This window comes from Drosophila montana, unplaced genomic scaffold, assembly GCF_035044405.1.
Source record: "Drosophila montana isolate Dmon_TW-CO22-7 unplaced genomic scaffold, ASM3504440v1 contig_3200_1, whole genome shotgun sequence".
NCBI lineage: Eukaryota > Metazoa > Arthropoda > Insecta > Diptera > Drosophilidae > Drosophila > Drosophila montana.
In genome coordinates this window covers 1,606,137-1,624,509 of record NW_026998080.1, presented here as the reverse complement: position 1 = coordinate 1,624,509, position 18,373 = coordinate 1,606,137, and the positions used below count along the sequence as shown (strand labels likewise).

The 18,373-nt window shown below is 46.0% G+C and overlaps 3 protein-coding genes across 8 annotated transcripts in view; 1 reads left to right on the top strand and 2 right to left on the bottom strand.

Annotated features, from left to right (window-relative positions):
- M7BP (Myosin-7a binding protein) overlaps positions 1–14,995 on the top strand; it is a 37,528-nt gene extending 22,533 nt beyond the window's left edge. For 4 of the 6 annotated variants that reach the window (XM_064688053.1, XM_064688052.1, XM_064688054.1 and 1 more), the window contains 6 exons: positions 167–498; positions 1,630–1,788; positions 1,851–1,968; positions 2,029–2,553; positions 10,884–11,097; positions 11,169–12,595. In XM_064688053.1, the coding sequence (XP_064544123.1) occupies positions 167–498; positions 1,630–1,788; positions 1,851–1,968; positions 2,029–2,553; positions 10,884–11,097; positions 11,169–11,934 (2,114 nt within the window). In that variant the 3' untranslated portion in view covers positions 11,935–12,595. Of the gene's footprint in view, positions 1–166; positions 499–1,629; positions 1,789–1,850; positions 1,969–2,028; positions 2,554–2,776; positions 9,737–10,255; positions 10,673–10,883; positions 11,098–11,168; positions 12,596–13,423; positions 13,919–13,983; positions 14,125–14,181; positions 14,334–14,394 lie in introns of those variants that run through there. The other 2 variants (XM_064688051.1, XM_064688055.1) reach the window with 2 other exon arrangements.
- Positions 14,891–18,337, bottom strand: LOC135432399 (lysM and putative peptidoglycan-binding domain-containing protein 4). The gene is made up of 3 exons (XM_064688090.1): positions 18,015–18,337; positions 17,390–17,955; positions 14,891–15,566 (listed from the first exon to the last, which is right to left on the bottom strand). Exons 1-3 carry the CDS (start codon positions 18,026–18,028, stop codon positions 15,325–15,327), a joined length of 822 nt encoding a protein of 273 aa, XP_064544160.1. The 5' UTR covers positions 18,029–18,337; the 3' UTR covers positions 14,891–15,324.
- On the bottom strand, positions 15,660–17,324 carry Rpt1 (26S proteasome regulatory subunit Rpt1). The gene has a single exon (XM_064688086.1). The coding sequence runs from the start codon at positions 17,069–17,071 to the stop codon at positions 15,770–15,772; it is 1,302 nt and encodes a 433-aa protein (XP_064544156.1). The 5' UTR covers positions 17,072–17,324; the 3' UTR covers positions 15,660–15,769.
- Positions 18,338–18,373: the final 36 nt, after the last annotated feature.

The window sequence follows — 18,373 nt, the reverse complement described above, 5'->3', positions numbered from 1 at the left end:
AGCTCACACGCACTCACACACTCACTTTCTACACTCACACAACTTGCGTCTTTTCACTTTTCCATTCGTTTTGTTCGTTTTTTAACTGACTTTCGTGCTAACCATGCCCATGCCATGATATTCTAAGACTTCCAAATGCTTTCTTGACCAATTCGCCTGCTTACAGATTTGCCAGCCATTGTCAATGGCAACAACAATAACAACAACAGCAACAACAACAACAACAACATCAACAATGATCAACTGGCGGACATATCGCAGACGCGTCTGCGCAGTCTCATTGAGACAATCATCGCCGAAACGCTGCGCAGCGGCAGCAACAGCCTCCTCCTGAATCCCAGCGGCGCCGTCTCCGAGATTAGCCTGGACACGCGCTCCAATGGGCAGCTGTCGGGCTTCAGCAATGGCGGCAGCAGCAGCAAGCGACGCCATCGCACCGAGCACTATTTTGAGCCCAAAATCTATCAGGATCTGTTGGCCACAGCGGTGCTCAATAAGGTAAGAACAACTGAAACACCGACTATTAGATACCCTGCAGCCAGGCATAAATAACATGCAGAGACACAAAAAAAAAAAAAAAAAAAGGAACAAATTTGATCTTAAATAATCCGATTGTTATTAAAGAGAGCTCTAAGATGACATTCGTGTGTGTCTACCTAAAGATAGAATGAAAATAGATACTGAAATTGGAAGACTTGTCAAAAAAAAAACACTTCTTCTTATAATGTGCAAGCATCTACTTTTTAAATTCAAAGTAGAATGATAATAGATACTGATTTATAATACAAGCATCTCCTTTTGTAGTCCTTAGTTATGATATTTTTTGAGACGAACAGTTACATAGAATTGCTCTAATCGAACATACCCCTCTTTTAGTCAATGGTTAGAGGGTATAGGAAACTGACCTCCCAGAACAACTGTTGCATCTGGGGCAGCAACGTGTTGACCTCGCTTGTAATCCTCGGCACATTCTGGCAATTTCCTCAAACGTCAGCTTCGTTCAGTTTTCGCTTTCGTTTGGGCCGCACTTTGCGGGCTTCCCAATCGGCCCAAAGCCACCACAGTTGCATGCCCCACTAATTAGTTGCTGCCCATTGTTGCAAGCGCGCGGACGCCCGAAAGAACTGTGAACGGCAAAAGGCATCAACCAGCCCCACACGCTAATTGGATCATTGACTTTTCAGTCAGAGGAAAAACTCGATTTTCCCTAGCCAAAAATCGTATTTAATTGGTTTTATTCTGGATTTCGTCATGGCAGAGCCAGCCCAGCATGTAAATACTTCAACTAAAACATAAAGACGCAACTTGTTTTATATAAAACGCAATCCAATTGGACTAAGGTTCCATATCTTATCAGCCAGTCATATTTTTGCCTGGTTTAACATAGGTTTCATAAGTGATTGATTAATCTGTTTTAGTTCTACGGAAATCTCAACCCGTTTCACGCTGCGTCACGCTGAAATCGAACTAGTTTTAGGTACAATCATGACGACAAAAGTCTTGATTTTCAACACAGCGTTGTTCAACACAGCTGACAAGTGTTGCCGGTTGCAAGCAGTTTAAGTGTTGCACAGTCCCTAAAATAATCAAAACCCGTCTAACTCAAATAAAACTCCAACTTTTTTATAGATTGCGGACAAGGAGGGCAATAACAGGCTCATTTCGGAGAGTACGCCGGACCTGAGTGCTCACAACATTGATGAGAATTACAATGCCGAAGCGTTGAGCACTACATCTGGAAGTTCAATAGAGCCGCGCAGCGATTGCAGCCTAACGGATCATGAACTGGTACTCAATATTAGTTAGGATCTCTTATAATCTCTTTATCTATAAATACTCCATTTTTGCAGACTGGCAAAGAAGAAGCACAGCTGGACGTGGAACGTGAGTCGGTCCTGAGTGACTATATAGCCGCTCACATGGTGCCGCTGCCGGATTTCTCAGCATCCGTTACCGAATCGGAGGATGGTGAGTACCTAACCCTAAGATCTAACCCTACCATAAATATATCTTCTTAACTCCTTCCAGATGTTGTCTCAATGTCGTCGAGCATGGTCGGTGACGGCACCTGGGAGGACAATTGGCTATTCAAGAAGAAGCGCAGCACCTTGCAGAGCTCGGCCACACCGAGCAGCATTGGCATGCTGGTGCCCGCGCCCAAGGAGAATGTACGCGCTCAGATTGGCGATCGGACCGCCGATGAGGTCAGCGATCTGTCCGAAATGGGCTCCGACGCAGAGGAATCTTCCCTGGATTTGCTGCGTTGCAATGAGCTAAATGATCGCCTCTTAAGCAAACACCTAATTGGTGGACAGAACACAAAACTAGTGCTAGACGAACTGGTGGATCGCACAAGTTTGACCTCAAATACTTTGCCAGCGGAGCACGAGCCGGCTTTTACCGAGACCACAAATCCGCTCGTCCAACAGCCCACGGCGGCCACAGCGTCACAGCCAGAAGAACAGAAAACGTCTACTTTAATGGCGCCGCCGCCACCCATGATTTTCCAAGATGATGAAAATACTGAGGAACCCGCTCAGACACTGATTGCAGGTAATTGCAAAATTATTTTTCCTCTTACAAGTCCACAATTCATCCTTTAAGCTAACCACTTATATTCACATATACTATACATCCTGCCTTAAGTTTGATTAGTTTGGGAGTGTTAGTCCCTTAGACCTTGCCGTAGTTTTAGCGGAACCCACCTGTATTGAACCTCAGCGTATCTGTGCATAGTTTTAAAGCAGCGGCATTCAGCAGTCGTTATGTGTTACAGCAGCCCAATGTGATTCAGATGATCTCTGCGATCTCGAGGGCTTGACAGGCTTCGGGGACGTTGAATACCTAGATGACAGCAAGCTACATGAAAACATACCTTCGGTTATTGAAATACTAGCAGCCATTGCTCTGGGACCCATGCTCGCCATCCCAGCATCTGAACAACCTCCTATTATGACTGCCACAGAAATTCATACACTCAAGGAACTAAGTGATTTGGCTCTGGCTGAAATCAACGCTCGCACAATGGAGCTAGCTCAACACTCTCTGGACATTATTGAGGAAGAGTTCACGGAAGCACAATCCACAGACCAAGACGACAAACCTCAAACTGCTGAAGAACACAAGCACAGGTCACCTATTAATGCGAGTGAGATTCCATCCTCCATTACCGAAGAAATATCTCAACCAAAGGAGGGGAATGTTGAAGTTTTAGGACAAACGGAACTCGCTCCTAATAAACAACCTATATCTGGAGAAACACCAACTGCAGCACCATTATTTGATGAGATTGTTAGGGCTGGGATTAATTCAGAAACAAAACTTGTTCCTCAGGAAGATTTGGCACAATTAGTTACTCAAGCAGAAATAATTGTAGAGCCACAGACTGCTGCACCAGCTCCAACTCTATCGCCAGCCGTTGAGAAAGTTACTTTAACTGCTGCATCCACACAAGCAACAACGCAACAACATGAAGAACTTAGTCCTCTAGCAAAAGCAACTGCAGCTCCCGAAGAAGCTTCAATACCGACAGCTGAGATAGTTGCTCTAAATGCTACCGAAGAAGTTCCTACGTTAACAGGAGAAGCTGCTGCTCCTGTAGAAATTCCAGGGCCAGTAATTGACCTATTTACTCCTGAAGAAAAACCTGCTACGTCTGAAGCGCCAGCAGATGTGACAGCTTCTTCCACAGAAGTATCTTCTATTCCCGGGGAAGTTCCTACACCAGCAGTTAAGAAAGTTGCTCCCTCTGAAGTAACCGCTGCTTCCGAGGAAGCAGCTGGGATAGTTACTCCATCAGAAGTAAATGCTGCTCCCGAGGAAGTTTCTGTGCCAGCTGTCTATTCCAATCAATCTCAAGCGACAGAAGCAAAAATAGTTACTCCATCAGCAGGAACTGCAGCTTCTGAGGAAGTTCCAGTGCCAGAAGATGAGATTGTTACTCAAGCTGAAGTAACCGTTGCTCCTGAGGTCGATCTTGCACCAGCAGAAGAACCTGCTGCTCTACCGACAGAAGCTGAGATAGTTACTCCAGCAGAAGTAACTGCTGCTTCCGAGGAAGTTCCAGTGCCAGCAGAAGTACCTGCTTCCGAGGAATCTCCAGCGCCAGCATCTGGGCTAGTTACTCTAACAGATGTAACTGTTGCTCCTGCGGTAGATCCTGCACCAGCAGAAGAACCTGCTGGTCTACCGACAGCAGCTAAGATAGTTACTCCAGCAGAAGTAAATGCTGCTTCCGAGGAATCTCCAGCGCCAGCAGCTGAGATAGTTACTCCAGCAGAAGTAACTGCTGCTCCCGAGGAAGTTCCTTTACCAGCAGAAGTACCTGCTTCCGAGGAATCTCCAGCGCCAGTAGCGGAGATAGTTACTCCAGCAGAAGTAACTGCTACTCCCGAGGAAGTTCCTGTGCCAGCAGAACTACCTGTTTCCGAGGAATCTCCAGCGCCAGCAGCTGAGATAGTTACTCCAGCAGAAGTAACTGCTGCTCCCGAGGAAGTTCCTGTGCCAGCAAAAGTACCTGCTTCCGAGGAATCTCCAGCGCCAACAGATGAGATAGTTACTCCAGCAGAAGTAACTGCTACTCCCGAGGAAGTTCCTGTGCTAGCTGAACTACCTGTTTCCGAGGAATCTCCAGCGCCAGAAGCAGAGATAGTTACTCCAGCAGAAATAACTGCTGTTCTTGGGGAATCTCCAGCGCCAGAAGCAAAAATAGTTACTCCAGCAGAAGTAACTGCTGCTCCCGAGGAATCTCCATCGCCAGCAGCTGATATAGTTACTTCAGCAGAAGTAACTGCTACTCCCGAGGAAGTTCCTGTGCCAGCAGAACTACCTGTTTCCGAGGAATCTCCAGCGCCAACAGATGAGATAGTTACTCCAGCAGAAGTAACTGCTGCTCCCGGGGAAGTTCCTGTGCCAGCAGAACTACTTGTTTCCGAGGAATCTCCAGCGCCAGAAGCAGAGATAGTTACTCCAGCAGAAATAACTGCTGTTCTTGGGGAATCTCCAGCGCCAGAAGCAGAGATAGTTACTCCAGCAGAAGTAACTGCTGCTCCCGAGGAATCTCCATCGCCAGCAGCTGATATAGTTACTTCAGCAGAAGTAACTGCTACTCCCGAGGAAGTTCCTATGCCAGCAGAACTACCTGTTTCCGAGGAATCTCCAGCGCCAACAGATGAGATAGTTACTCCAGCAGAAGTAACTGCTACTCCCGAGGAAGTTCCTGTGCCAGCACAACTACCTGTTTCCGAGGAATCTCCAGCGCCAGAAGCAGAGATAGTTACTCCAGCAGAAGTAACTGCTGTTTCCGAGGAATCTTCACCGCCAGCAGATGAGATAGTTACTCCAGCAGAAGTAACTGCTGCTCCCGAGGAAGTTCCTGTGCCAGCAGAAGTACCTGTTTCCGAGGAATCTCCAGCGCCAGAAGCAGAGATAGTTACTCCAGCAGAAGTAACTGCTGTTCCCAAGGAAGTTCCTCTGTCAGCAGGAGTACCTGCTGCTTCCGAGGAATCTTCAGCGCCAGCAGATGAGATAGTTACTCTAACAGAAGTAACTGCTGCTTCCGAGGAAAATCCAGCGCCAGCAGATGAGATAGTTACTCCAGCAGAAGGAACTACTTCCGAGGAATCTAAGGCGCCAACAGATGAGATAGTTACTTCAGCAGAAGTAACTGCTACTCCCGAGGAAGATCCTGTGCCAGCGGAACAACCTGTTTCCGAGGAATCTCCAGCGCCAGAAGCAGAGATAGTTACTCCAGCAAAAGTAACTGCTGCTTCCGAGGAATCTTCAGCGCCATCAGATGAGATAGTTACTCTAGCAGAAGTAACTGCTGCTTCCGAGGAAAATCCAGCGCCAGCAGATGAGATAGTTACTCCAGCAGAAGGAACTACTTCCGAGGAATCTAAGGCGCCAACAGATGAGATAATTACTCCAGCAGAAGTAACTGCTACTCCCGAGGAAGATCCTGTGCCAGCAGAAGTACCTGTTTCCGAGGAATTTCCAGCGCCAGAAGCAGAGATAGGTACTCCAGCAAAATTAACTGCTGCTCCCGAGGAAGTTCCTGTGCCAGCAAAAGTACCTGCTACCGAGGAATCTCCAGCGCCAGCAGCTGAGATAGTTACTCCAGCAGAAGTAACTGCTACTCCCGAGGAAGTTCCTGTGCCAGCGGAACAACCTGTTTCCGAGGAATCTCCAGCGCCAGAAGCAGAGATAGTTACTCCAGCAGAAGTAACTGCTGCTTCCGAGGAATCTTCAGCGCCAGCAGATGAGATAGTTACTCTAGCAGAAGTAACTGCTGCTTCCGAGGAAAATCCAGCGCCAGCAGATGAGATAGTTACTCCAGCAGAAGGAACTACTTCCGAGGAATCTAAGGCGCCAACAGATGAGATAGTTGCTCCAGCAGAAGTAACTGCTACTCACGAGGAAAATCCTGTGCCAGCAGAACTACCTGCTTCCGAGGAATCTCCAGCGCCAGAAGCAGAGATAGTTACTCCAGCAGAAGTAACTGCTGCTTCCGAGGAATCTCCAGCGCCAGCAGATGAGAAAGTTACTCCAGCAGAAGTAGCTGATGCTTCCGAGGAAACTCCAGCGCCAGGATTTGAAATAGTCACTTCAGCAGAAGTAACTGCTGTTTCCGAGGAATCTCAAGCGCCAGCAACTGAGATAGTTAATTTAGCAGAAGTAACATCTGCGCCAGCAGATGAGATAGTTACTCCAGCAGAAGTTACTGCTGCTTCCGAGGAATCTCCAGCGCCAGCAGATGAGAAAGTTACTCCAGCAGAAGGAACTACTTCCGAGGAATCTAAGGCGCCAGCAGATGAGATAGTTGCTCCAGCAGAAGTAACTGCTACTCCCGAGGAAGATCCTGTGCCAGCAGAACTACCTGCTTCCGAGGAATCTCCAGCGCCAGAAGCAGAGATAGTTACTCCAGCAGAAGTAACTGCTGCTTCCGAGGAATCTCCAGCGCCAGGATTTGAAATAGTCACTTCAGCAGAAGTAACTGCTGTTTCCGAGGAATCTCAAGCGCCAGCAACTGAGATAGTTAATTTAGCAGAAGTAACATCTGCGCCAGCAGATGAGATAGTTACTCCAGCAGAAGTTACTGCTGCTTCCGAGGAATCTCCAGCGCCAGCAGATGAGATAGTTACTCCAGCAGAACTACCTGTTTCCGAGGAATCTCCAGCGCCAGAAGCAGAGATAGTTACTCCAGCAGAAGTAACTGCTGTTTCCGAGGAATCTCAAGCGCCAGCAACTGAGATAGTTTATTTAGCAGAAGTAACATCTGCGCCAGCAGATGAGATAGTTACTTCCGAGGAAGTTCCAACGCTTACCGGAACAACTGTTACTCCCGAGGAAATATCAGCAGTTGATACTATTACTCCAGCAGAAGAACCTGCCTCCAAGAAATCTCAAGCGCCAGAAACTGAGATAGTTACTCCAGCAGAAGTAGTAGAGGAAGTTAATGCTGTTGGAGCATTAACTGCTGCTTCCGGGGAAGTTCCAAATTCAGCAGTTGTGGTTGCTTGTTTGGAAGTTACATCACTTTCACAGGCTGTTCACGAGGACGGTGGAGCTCTAATAATTAAGGAGGTGGCTAGGGCTGAAATTTCACCGGAGCCACAAGTTGAACCCGAGGAGGCTGCTTTCGAGGAAGCTTCAGCAACAGCAATTGAGTTCGCTAGTACTGAGATTGCACCAGACCCTCAAGTTGTTTTGGAGGAAGATTCAGAGCCAGTAATTAAGATGGAAGCTTCACTATCAACGACTGAAGAGGTTACTTCTACTGAGCCACAAGTTGCTCCCAATCAAGCTCCAGCAACAGCAACTGAGGAGGTTGCAAGTAATGAGATAACACAAGAGCCACAAGTTGATCTCGAGGAGGCTCCAGCACCAGCAATTGAGGAGGTTGCTAGTTCTGAGCCAAAAACAGCTCCTGAGGAAGATCCAGCACCAACAATTGAGGAGGGTGGAAGTGCTGAGATAACACAAGAGCCACAAGTTGATCTCGAGGAGGCTACAGCCCCAGAAATTGGGGAGCGAGCTAGAACTGAGCCACAACCTGCTCCCGAGAAAGATCCAGCACAAGCAATTGCGGAGGTGGCTTGTATTGAAATTACACCAGAACTAAAAGTTGATCCCGAAGAGGCTCCAGCACCAGCAATTGAGGAGGCTGCTAGTACTGAGCCGAACACAACAACCGAGGAATTTGCAGCTCCCCCAATTGAGAATGTTGCTTCTAATGAGATTACACCAGAGTCACAAATAAATTCCGAGAAGGTTCCAGCACCAGCAATTATTGAGGTTGCAATTATTGAGATAACACAAAAGCAACAAGTTGATCCCAAGGAGGCTGCAGCACCAGCAATTGCAGAGGTTGTTAGTACTGAGCCAAAAACAGCTCCCAAAGAAAATCCAGCACCAACAATTAAGGAGATTGGAAGTGTTGAGATAACACAAAAGCCACAAGTTGATACCGAGGAGGCTCTAGTACCAGAAATTGTCGAGGTTGCTAAAACTGAGCCACAATCTGCTCCCGAGGAAGATCCAGCACAAACAATTAAGGAGGTTGCTTGTATTGAGATTACACCAGAACTACAAGTTGATCCTGAGGAGACTTCAGCTCCAACAATTGAGAATGTTCCTTCTACTGAGATTACACCAGAGCCACAAATAAATTCCGAGGAGGCTCCAGCACCAGCAATTGAGGAGCTTACTAGTACTGATCCTCAGATTACCCTTGAAGAAGCTTCAGCACCAACAATTGAGGAGGTTGTTAGTTCTGAGCCACAAGCTGGTCCCGAGGAAGATTCAGCTGTTGAACATATTCCAACTGTTGAGATTGCACCAGAGCGACTGGCTACTCCCCAGAAAGTTCCAGCGCCAGAAGTCAATGAGGTTGCTTCTACTGAACCCCAAATTACTCCTGAGGAAGCTCCAACACTAGCAATTGAGGAGGTTGCTAGTACTGAGATGATTCTCGATGAGGCTTCAGCGCCAGTAGCTGAAGAGGTTGCTAGTGCGGAGCCTCAGCCTGCCCTCGAAGAAGATTCAACCCCATCAGTTGAGGAGGTTCTTGGTGCTGAGATTGCACCAGATCTACAGGCTACTCCCCAGGAGGCTCCAGCGGCTGAAGGTTACGCAGTTGATTCTGCTGAGCCCCAGGTTACTTCCGATCAAGCTCCAGCAATAGCAGTTGAGGAGATTGCTAGAGCTGAAGTTACACCAGAATCCCAAATCGATCACCAGGAGGCTGCACCGCCAGTAAATGAGGAGGTTTCTAGTGGTGAGCCCCAGGCTGCTCTCGAGGATGCTTCAATATCAGCAATTGAGGAGGTTGCCAGTACTAAAACTATTCAAGAGCCACAAAATGTTCCTGGGGAAGCTCAAGATCCAGCAATCGAGGAAGTTTTATTAGCAGCAAATAAATCTGAGTCACCAGATGCTCCCGAGGAGGATTTACCAGGAATTGAGAAGGTTGCCAGTACTGAAATTATACCAGAGCAGGATGAGGAGGCTTCAGCATTTCAGGCTGTTCCTCCAGCAGGAGTTGAAACTAATCCGCAGGCTGCCCCTACGGAAGGCGAGGAGGTTTCCGCTGTTCAAACAACACTTGAGCCACAAGTCGCTAGCGAAGAGGCAGCTGCAATAATTGCAACAGAAAAATTAATATTACAGGCCGGTGATGCAACTCAATCTGATCTTTTGACAAGTGAATCTGTTAAGAGCGATAATTGCGCTCTAGGTAAAACGTCTCAAAAGTGCCTGCGAAGACAGCCGAATATCCCAGACACAACACCGAGCGATGGAGACTCAGCTGCGAGACCTGTGAACCTCTTAGGGACCATTTGCAAGATTTACATTCAAGACAAACGACTTTTGGCCACAATCGAAAGACGACGCCAACGCTCCCTAATTATGCACAAATACCTGAGTTCCTTTGATAGTTTTGATGAGCCGCCAGATGATATAGAATACGAAGCACATCCCAGTCTGTTTGACGAACTCAGCTCGTATCAGCCCGTTAGCTTAGATTTGAACAATGAGATTAATGAACCCCAAGCTGCAGGGGAAGATCTAGATTATAATATTAGCCATAAGGAAGAGTCCAGGGAAGGCTTTCATGTAGATTTAGACAACTATCACACAGATATTGCCAGCCAAACATCACTTGATATTATTGCTGAGCATGATGATGAGTACTTCATCGTTGGCAGCTTGACAGAGATTGGCTTTAACTTTATTAACCACGTTCTTTTCTCAGATCAATTGAGCTCAGACTCAAATCACAGCAATGAGAGCGCGCCGTCCACCTCGCACGAGACCTTCGACGGCGACGGCGACGTCGAGTCAGTGCACAATTATGATAGTTATCCAGATGAGGTTTTGGATGAGGCAGTGTCTAGTAGCACGCAATGCACGAATGCAACCACAAATATTAACAAAAATACCAACAAAAATACTAACAATAATACTAACAATAATACCACAACACGAACACGGCCAAATGGTAAATTAACAAATGGTTCACTAAGATGGTCGAGCAAGTCGGGCCACATTGTCACATTGAATGGTGGCCAACAAAATGGCGATGATAATAATAATGATGTTCATATTGATATTAATCATGATCATGATGATGATGATAATGATGTTGTACTGTTGCGGCGCTTCGCCCCAGGTAACACGCACTTATGGCCACCAGCACCAACACAGTCATCACTCGGTGTTTGTTGTCTCCCACTTTTTTGTCGCCCCACCTTTGCTTTCTTGTGTTTCCGTTTCCGTTTTCGTTTCCGCTTTCTGTTCTGCTTTCCCCTTAAACTGGCTAACATGTTGCTTGTACTCTATTATATTTATTGCTATTGAATATTAATTCAAGCCAATTGCAGGCTCCATCGCGGAACGTGAGGTCAAGAAGTGGTACAATGCCGTCGAAATGCCCAACAATCCGTATGCGCCGGAGGCGCTGAAGCAACGCATCAGCGGCACACAGGAACGCTTCATGGATGTGCCCAATATAAGTCCGTGTGCCGAGCAAAAGGCGCTGGCTCTGATGAGGGGCTCGGATGAGGAGCCTGCCAGCCGCGTCGAGGATTACAAGCGGTTAGTGCCTACTTGAGCTTAGTCCCGACTATCTCGTATCAAACTTTGTTGGTATTATTCTCCTCACACAGCTACAGTCGCGACTATTACATCAACAATGCGCCTCAGGCACTGACCACGCCCACTAGCGGACGGGCGACTTCAGTGGCGTGCATCAGCAGCAGCACGGGGGAGCCGGGGTCCGGCCAGACGGATGAGGACATTGTCATCAATGAGGTAATTCAACCGCATGGCAACCGCATTTCAAGTAGCGCTCAAAGTAACCACGCTGACCTCCACTCACATTGGACGCTGTCAACGCCAGTGCGACGCAGCAGCTCGCTAAAGTTCATTAACAAACGTACTACATGCCCCACATTAGCATTAGCCGGCGCCTACGAGCGTCCCTCCACGTCGGCGTCGCATTATCGCGACTCCAGCTTAGGCCTAGAACCGGACGGGGATGACTTTGACGTACGTTCGCAGCGCTCGTGGCGCAGCAGCACGGGGCAACACTTTGGCAGCACGCTGCCCAAACGCCATACGCAATCCACGCTGAGCCTGCACAGCAATGCGAGTGGCGTCTCCTTTGGCTCGTCCGCCTCCAAGCGGCATTCGCTGGGACCCTCGGCTGCGGTCCTCACGCAGTTCGAGAAGCAGCTGCTGCACAAAGACCTAAAACGCAACAGTTTTCGTGCTGTGTCCGCCACCTCCAAGGATTTCGTGATGAATCCTCTGTACGAGAGCGAAGTGCAGACAAAGCCCAGCCTGGACGATCAGGACTCGGGCGTGGACAGCTGTTTGAACGGCTTCAGCGGGGCTGATGCCAAGCACAGCAACAATAGTCTGCTCTTCTAGGAGAAGTGTGTCTAGGGCAAGAGGATGGGAGGAGGGTCAACTTAACTTGGAGGGCGGGGGTAATTTTGCTTATATCGGGATCCTCTGTGTTGTAGTTGTAGCATTTAGGTGTAGTCTCTGCCAAAATATTAGTCAGCCAACTTAAATAACTAGTCAGTAAAGGCAACACGCACACGCACACACACCAACACACACTCACATCCACACCCACACACACACACACACATAGAATCTCCAGCATGGTTAGGCTTTAAGGCAGGCAGTGCCATCTGCTCAAAAGAAATTGTAAATTTCCAAATATATCCCAAAATACAAGCGCACCAAAAGTTGCACCACAAACAATTTGCATATTCATACTTTCTCCCGAGAGAATATTGAGCTACAGTTCTTTCCACCTAATTGTAACAAACAACAAACAACAAACAACAACAAATATATAAATGCAAGCTAAATAATAATTTTAATGCTAATTGCCTTATTATTAATGCTAATGCGCCCTAAAGTATGCAGCATTCTCTTTTGTATGTTTTAATTATGATTTTGTTGCTGTTAATTTTTAATAATAACTCTTGTATGCACTTTAGTTAATTCATACATAATTAATTGCTAACTTCTTTTTATAAACAACCAATACAAATAAAGCCAAAACTTAAACAACAAACCAATATTACAAAAAAATGAAACAAATGTTTTTAGTAAAAAGCTGATTTGACCGGGGTGAGTACAACAATAGCGGCAACTAACAATTGCTAAATAGATCAATTATATAATTATTGTTTATGGCATTTTACTAACGGCATTTGTTTCACTTCTGTGCTAAACATAGTTGCTTTTTCAAAAATCTATTTATTTGTAGCTGTAACTAAAGCGAATCCCTATTGCATGTTGCTGCTTGACCACTTGCCACATACCACATTTACCCGCAAATAAGCATCACATTCCATATGCCACATTCTGTACATCACATTCCATACATCAGCCCAGCTAATACTCAGTAGACATAAACGAGTATTCTGCTTAAAGTTCAAATACGCTTCAAAAAAATTGTGAAAACCAATTTTTAGAAACTCGCCATAAAATGAACAATTTTCGAAAATGAAGAAACATTCTAAAAAAAAAACATTTTAAATATAAATATTGTAAATTATTCTATAAATAACTTTATGTAAATACATAATTTAGATAAATTCAGTTAATGACTAGTTTAATCGAATTCGATTATAAGATTTTCAAAACAAATTTTTTAAAATTTATGAATAACAATTTCTGTAGTTTGCATTTGAACTTTAAACAGCTCGACAAAATTTGTGCCTAATAATATATTGTACCTAAACAATTCTTCTTTCCATATTTAAATCTAAACTATCCAACTAAAACTAACCAACATGCATAAAATGTACCTAAACAACAACAACAACAACAACAACGACACACAAAACTACAAACAAACACAATGAACACCAAACGAAAAAAAATGTTTTATCAAAAGGCTCAAATAGCAAGCAAAACTGCAGTCGAGCAACCGCAGGAGCAGCTCGTCGAGATTTCGGACGACAAGTGTATTTACACGGCTTTGCCAGCTCAGGTGCTGGATGCTGGCAACGCCAGCCTGGAGACCCAATCGAATCAATCCCTGCAAACGACCAGCGATGACTCGGACACAGTGCGTGTTTATGATTTCAATAAGCAGGAGACGACGACAGTCATCAAGGCGCAGGAGCAGCCGCCCAGCACGTCTAGCACGTCATCTATGGAGTCTGCACTGAGTGCACCCTCCTCCTCCTCCTCCATAGATGCGTCGCGCAAACGTGAACGGCCTGTTGTGCTGCAATTTGGGCCCGCCGATGCGACGCCCAACGTCTGCGCCTCACCGTCAATGACACCAACGCGTGGCTCTACGCCGCCAGCTTTCAGATTTCTGCAGCCCAAGCGTCGTCTGATTGAACCAAGTCAAGTATTGTCCATAGACGACGATGATGAGATGGTAAGTTGCCAGCAAATAGCTCTTGGGCAGCTCAATCATAGGTGTGTGTGTGTGTTTTTTTCCAGCCTGAGCCAGCAGCCACGCCCACAGAGAAGCCAGCTGTTGAGGACGATGTGGTGCATGCCCTGCCCTCGGTTAAGGCGCTGGCTCAAGCCTTTCTGCTGACCAGCAAACGCACGCAGCCCGAGCGTCGCTGGCGGGCCAAGGTATGTCAATTTTGTATATACCCTACTTTATGGATGTTCAATGTATAAGTACGTTAGACTCTGCAACATGCCAAGTTGATGGCATCACCCGATGCACCAGAGAAGCCAACCTCGCCACAATCCCGTAAGCATATGCTACAGCACGCCATATCCATAGCCGAGGTGGCCGATGAATCCACAATTGCCTCCGATCTATCATCGCTGGAAACGTAGGTATTTCGAGCATTTTAATTCGCTATGCTTTAACATGTGCTCCAATTGTTCCAACAGAGATCCCTCTATGCAATCCGAAGAACATCCTATGAACATACCCATCGCCTCACCGGCGAGTCCTGTGCCCGTGCGCAGAGGCTTCCTTAGGAGCAATATTGCTTACTTTGAGAACTTAAAGTTTAAGTGAATACAAATGCAACTAACTTACATTTAGCTGTGCCACCATTGGCTGATATTCCACAGTGAGGAATATGCACAATAATGGTGCGCAGCATCCTGGATACCAAATCAACACCAAATAATCATGTGCCATGGCCTCCATTTAAACAACATTGACATAGTACACATTCAATGAAAAGTATTCTTCAAAGTACTTAACCTAAAAGTAACGCCCAGTGTGCGCGAATAATTGTTTTTAGTTTTAGATTTATTAGAATTAAATACTTATATCCATGGATACTATTTATTTAAACTCTTAAATATTTTATTTACAGCTAAGATATGTATTTAGTTTTAAGCCCCGCAAAACCGCAAACCACTTGAACTATCATAATGACCCGTACATCGATATATGCATATATATGTATATCGATAAATATATTCTTTCACTGTTATAAATAGTGTTATATACGAATAAAAACTTATGATCAGTTATACTTATTATTGTTTTACCACACTTAACGTATTGGGTAGATGACTGTATTCGCCAGTTAAGATTTAGTTAATGTAATTTTTGATTAAATTGAGACTTTAACATTAACACATTCATTATTTTTGTCAAGTCTATTATATGCTGGACAAGTCACAATTGGTTCTTTATTTCTATGATAAATAATTATTATTTTATGTATATAATCATTATTTTAAAAAAATAAATCCTACGTCTCGCAGCTGCATTTTAAATGCGTTCCTTCGGAGCAAGAAAGTGAGAGTTGTGTTTTTTGCCTATCATCTCAATTAGCACACTTGGAATGATGATCACTTCAGCTATGAGGTGTGATTGTGATGCGGATGCTCAGCCAGATAAATGACATAGACGAGCGGTATAACAACACAGAGGGCGAGTATAAATATTAGCAGGCATATCCAGGACATGTCGCAATCCGAGCCAGACCAGTCAATGGCACGCAGCGATGGACCCGGTATGGGACGCACAATTGGCGCATGTCTATCCACCAGCATATCATCCAGCAAGGCCGCACTGTCGTCCAAAGTCTGCTCCATGTTGGCTGCACATATACAAAACAAAATGCAGGGTTAAACACATGAACAAAGACAAGAAAAGCTTGCAAGAAACAATAATAATAATAAAAATTGGTGAATACTATATATTTTGGATCTTTTATTTACTTAACGCCCAGCTGTAGCAGTTACAGTTTGAATTGAAGGCTCACAGCGCAGCAAAATAAAGAAATGCAGTATAAAACGTAACTTAATTGTAGGTCATATAGCGAGGAGTGGCGCTGAACTTGGCGTAGCTCTTGATAACCTTGTTGACCGCCTCCAGGAAGTCCTTCTCGGTGGCCACCTTGCGGCGCGCACGTATGGCAAACATGCCGGCCTCAGTGCACACTGAGCGTATCTCAGCGCCCGTCGAGTTAGGGCACAGACGTGCTAGCAGATCAAAGCGAATGTCTCGCTCCACGGACATTGAGCGGGCGTGTATTTTAAAGATGTGCGAACGGCCATCCTGATCGGGCAGTCCGAACTCCACTTTACGATCCAAGCGACCGGGACGCATAAGCGCAGGATCCAATGTGTCAGGTCGATTGGTGGCCATCAGCACCTTAATGTTGCCACGCGGGTCGAAGCCATCTAGCTGATTGATCAGCTCCAGCATAGTACGCTGCACCTCGTTGTCGCCGCCAGCGCCGTCATCAAAGCGCGCACCGCCAATGGCATCGATTTCATCGAAGAATATCAGACAGGCCTTCTTGGAACGGGCCATCTCGAAAAGTTCACGAACCATACGTGCGCCTTCACCCACGTACTTCTGCACCAGCTCCGAGCCGATGACACGTATAAAGCAGGCATCTGTGCGATTGGCCACCGCACGAGCACACAATGTCTTTCCCGTACCGGGCGGACCAAACAGGAGCACACCCTTGGGCGGCTCAATGCCGAGATTAACAAACTTCTCGGGATGCAGCAAAGGTGTTTCTACCACCTCACGCAACTTTTCAATCTGCTCCTTGCAGCCACCAACATCACTGTAGGTAACATCCGGTTTGTCCTCGACTTGCATCATCGTGACAGTGGGATCAATTTTGGGGGGCAGTGGTATGTGAATCTGATACTTATTGCGATCAACGCCCACACGCATGCCCTCTTCAATGTCTGTGGGGGCGACAGAATCGGCCAGATCCACCACAAACTTGGCAAACTGCTTGACATTGATAATATACTTGGGATCATCAGAGTCTGCGTTGATAATCTTTGTGCAACGCGCCACCTGCAGCGGTTGCTCATTCTGCAGTATTTGCTTGTCGGCAGCCAAATCCCACAGGGCTGGCGGGGCCAAGCCCGTGTCGCTCTCCTTAATGCCTGTTAGCTCGTTTACTTGCTTAACGGCCTTTTGTATGTCCTCCTCGATGTTCTTTATGGACTTGTGGTACTGGCTCTGGCCGTACGTCTTGAGAAGTTCGATGTCGCCTTCGTCTAGAGACTTAATCTCTTTTTCCTCCTTCTCGTCATGCTTAACTTTGCGCTGATCATCTCCCAGATAGTCCGGCATCTTGTTTTAGTTGTTTAATAGCAAATTATTAACTAAATTTTGTGTCTTTCGCCAACGCTTGTGTTTTCTCACAATTTTATTGGCGAGTGTGGCCGTATTTCGAATGACTAAACAAATTGCTGGCTGCGCCCAACTTCACTGCTTATTTAACAGAACCCTTAACAGAATAGCGCCTTACGGCACACAGGGTGACTCTAACGCACAAAAACTTTGCTTGGTTGGCCAGCTCTATCAGCTGTTTAGAGTTCACATTGAAATTTTGAACATGATAACTCAATGCCAGCCACCTTACATATTAAAAATTAATAATCAACTCACCCTCGTCGTCTGGATAGCCATGAGCTCCTTCATAAAATTTACTGCCATCTCTTCGTGTTGAGGGCTGAGCTTCCCCAGCTACAGGACCGGAAGCATTGACAGCAGCTACCAGAAGTCGCTCATCCAGCATCATGCGTGCATCCTCCAGCGGATTGCGCTCAATGGCCGGCTCTAGGTCCACATTGTGCCTTGGACTGTTATTCCCACTACGATGCACACTAGGCAGTGCATCAACATCGCTTGCACCCAGCAGCACATTGTGTACTGTGACTGGAATGCGAATAATTCGACGTGCATGTATCTCATTGTCGCGATCAATCTTGTTCAGGCGCTTAATGTCCGCTACAGAGCAATGGAACCGCAGAGCCAGAGCTTGCAGTGTATCGCCCTCCTGTACTTTCACCTCCAGCGTGTTCTCAGAACGCGACACCTTTGAGTTTCCATTGCTGGATCTGTTTGCTAACTGAACCATATCCATAATCTCGTTGTTCTCATGGGCGGGTCTGAGAAATATATCGTCCATTCCGTCTTGCTGTCCATTCTCCCAGTTGTACTGTTGTTGGCGCCTGAAATAAGAAGCGTTTCGATTATTCTCAAAGCAACAGTCGAGTTGGCGTTGACTTACACATTTCGACGCATTATATTTTGTTTGGCTCGGTTATAATTGAATGCGTCTCCGTTGGCGCTGAGCGTACTGTCACTTGACTCGCACACGGCAGACGATATTATGTTCTTTAACAACGCTCTCAAGAAACGTATTCACGTGAAATTTCGGACTAAAATATACACAACAAGCCCACGTCTGACCAACTTGTGTACTTGAAACGCCCTGTTTTTAATTCAAACAAAGAAGAAGAGCTTTTATTTAATTTGCGCTTACAACGTTTTAACAAGAATCTCTGCAAAGATGAACCTAGATCTTGTCAGTATTTTAAACTCGTTTTTGGTATGGGTCCTTGTAATTGGATTGGCAGTTTTGTTTAT

Bases quoted from the DNA above. Each gene is read 5' to 3' on its own strand.
- Rpt1 (XM_064688086.1), bottom strand. From the start codon at position 17,071: ATGCCGGACTATCTGGGAGATGATCAGCGCAAAGTTAAGCATGACGAG.
- LOC135432399 (XM_064688090.1), bottom strand. The intron at 15,567-17,389 runs GTGAGTTGATTA...GTATATGTGCAG, and splicing joins TGGCTATCCAGACGACGAGG to CCAACATGGAGCAGACTTTG.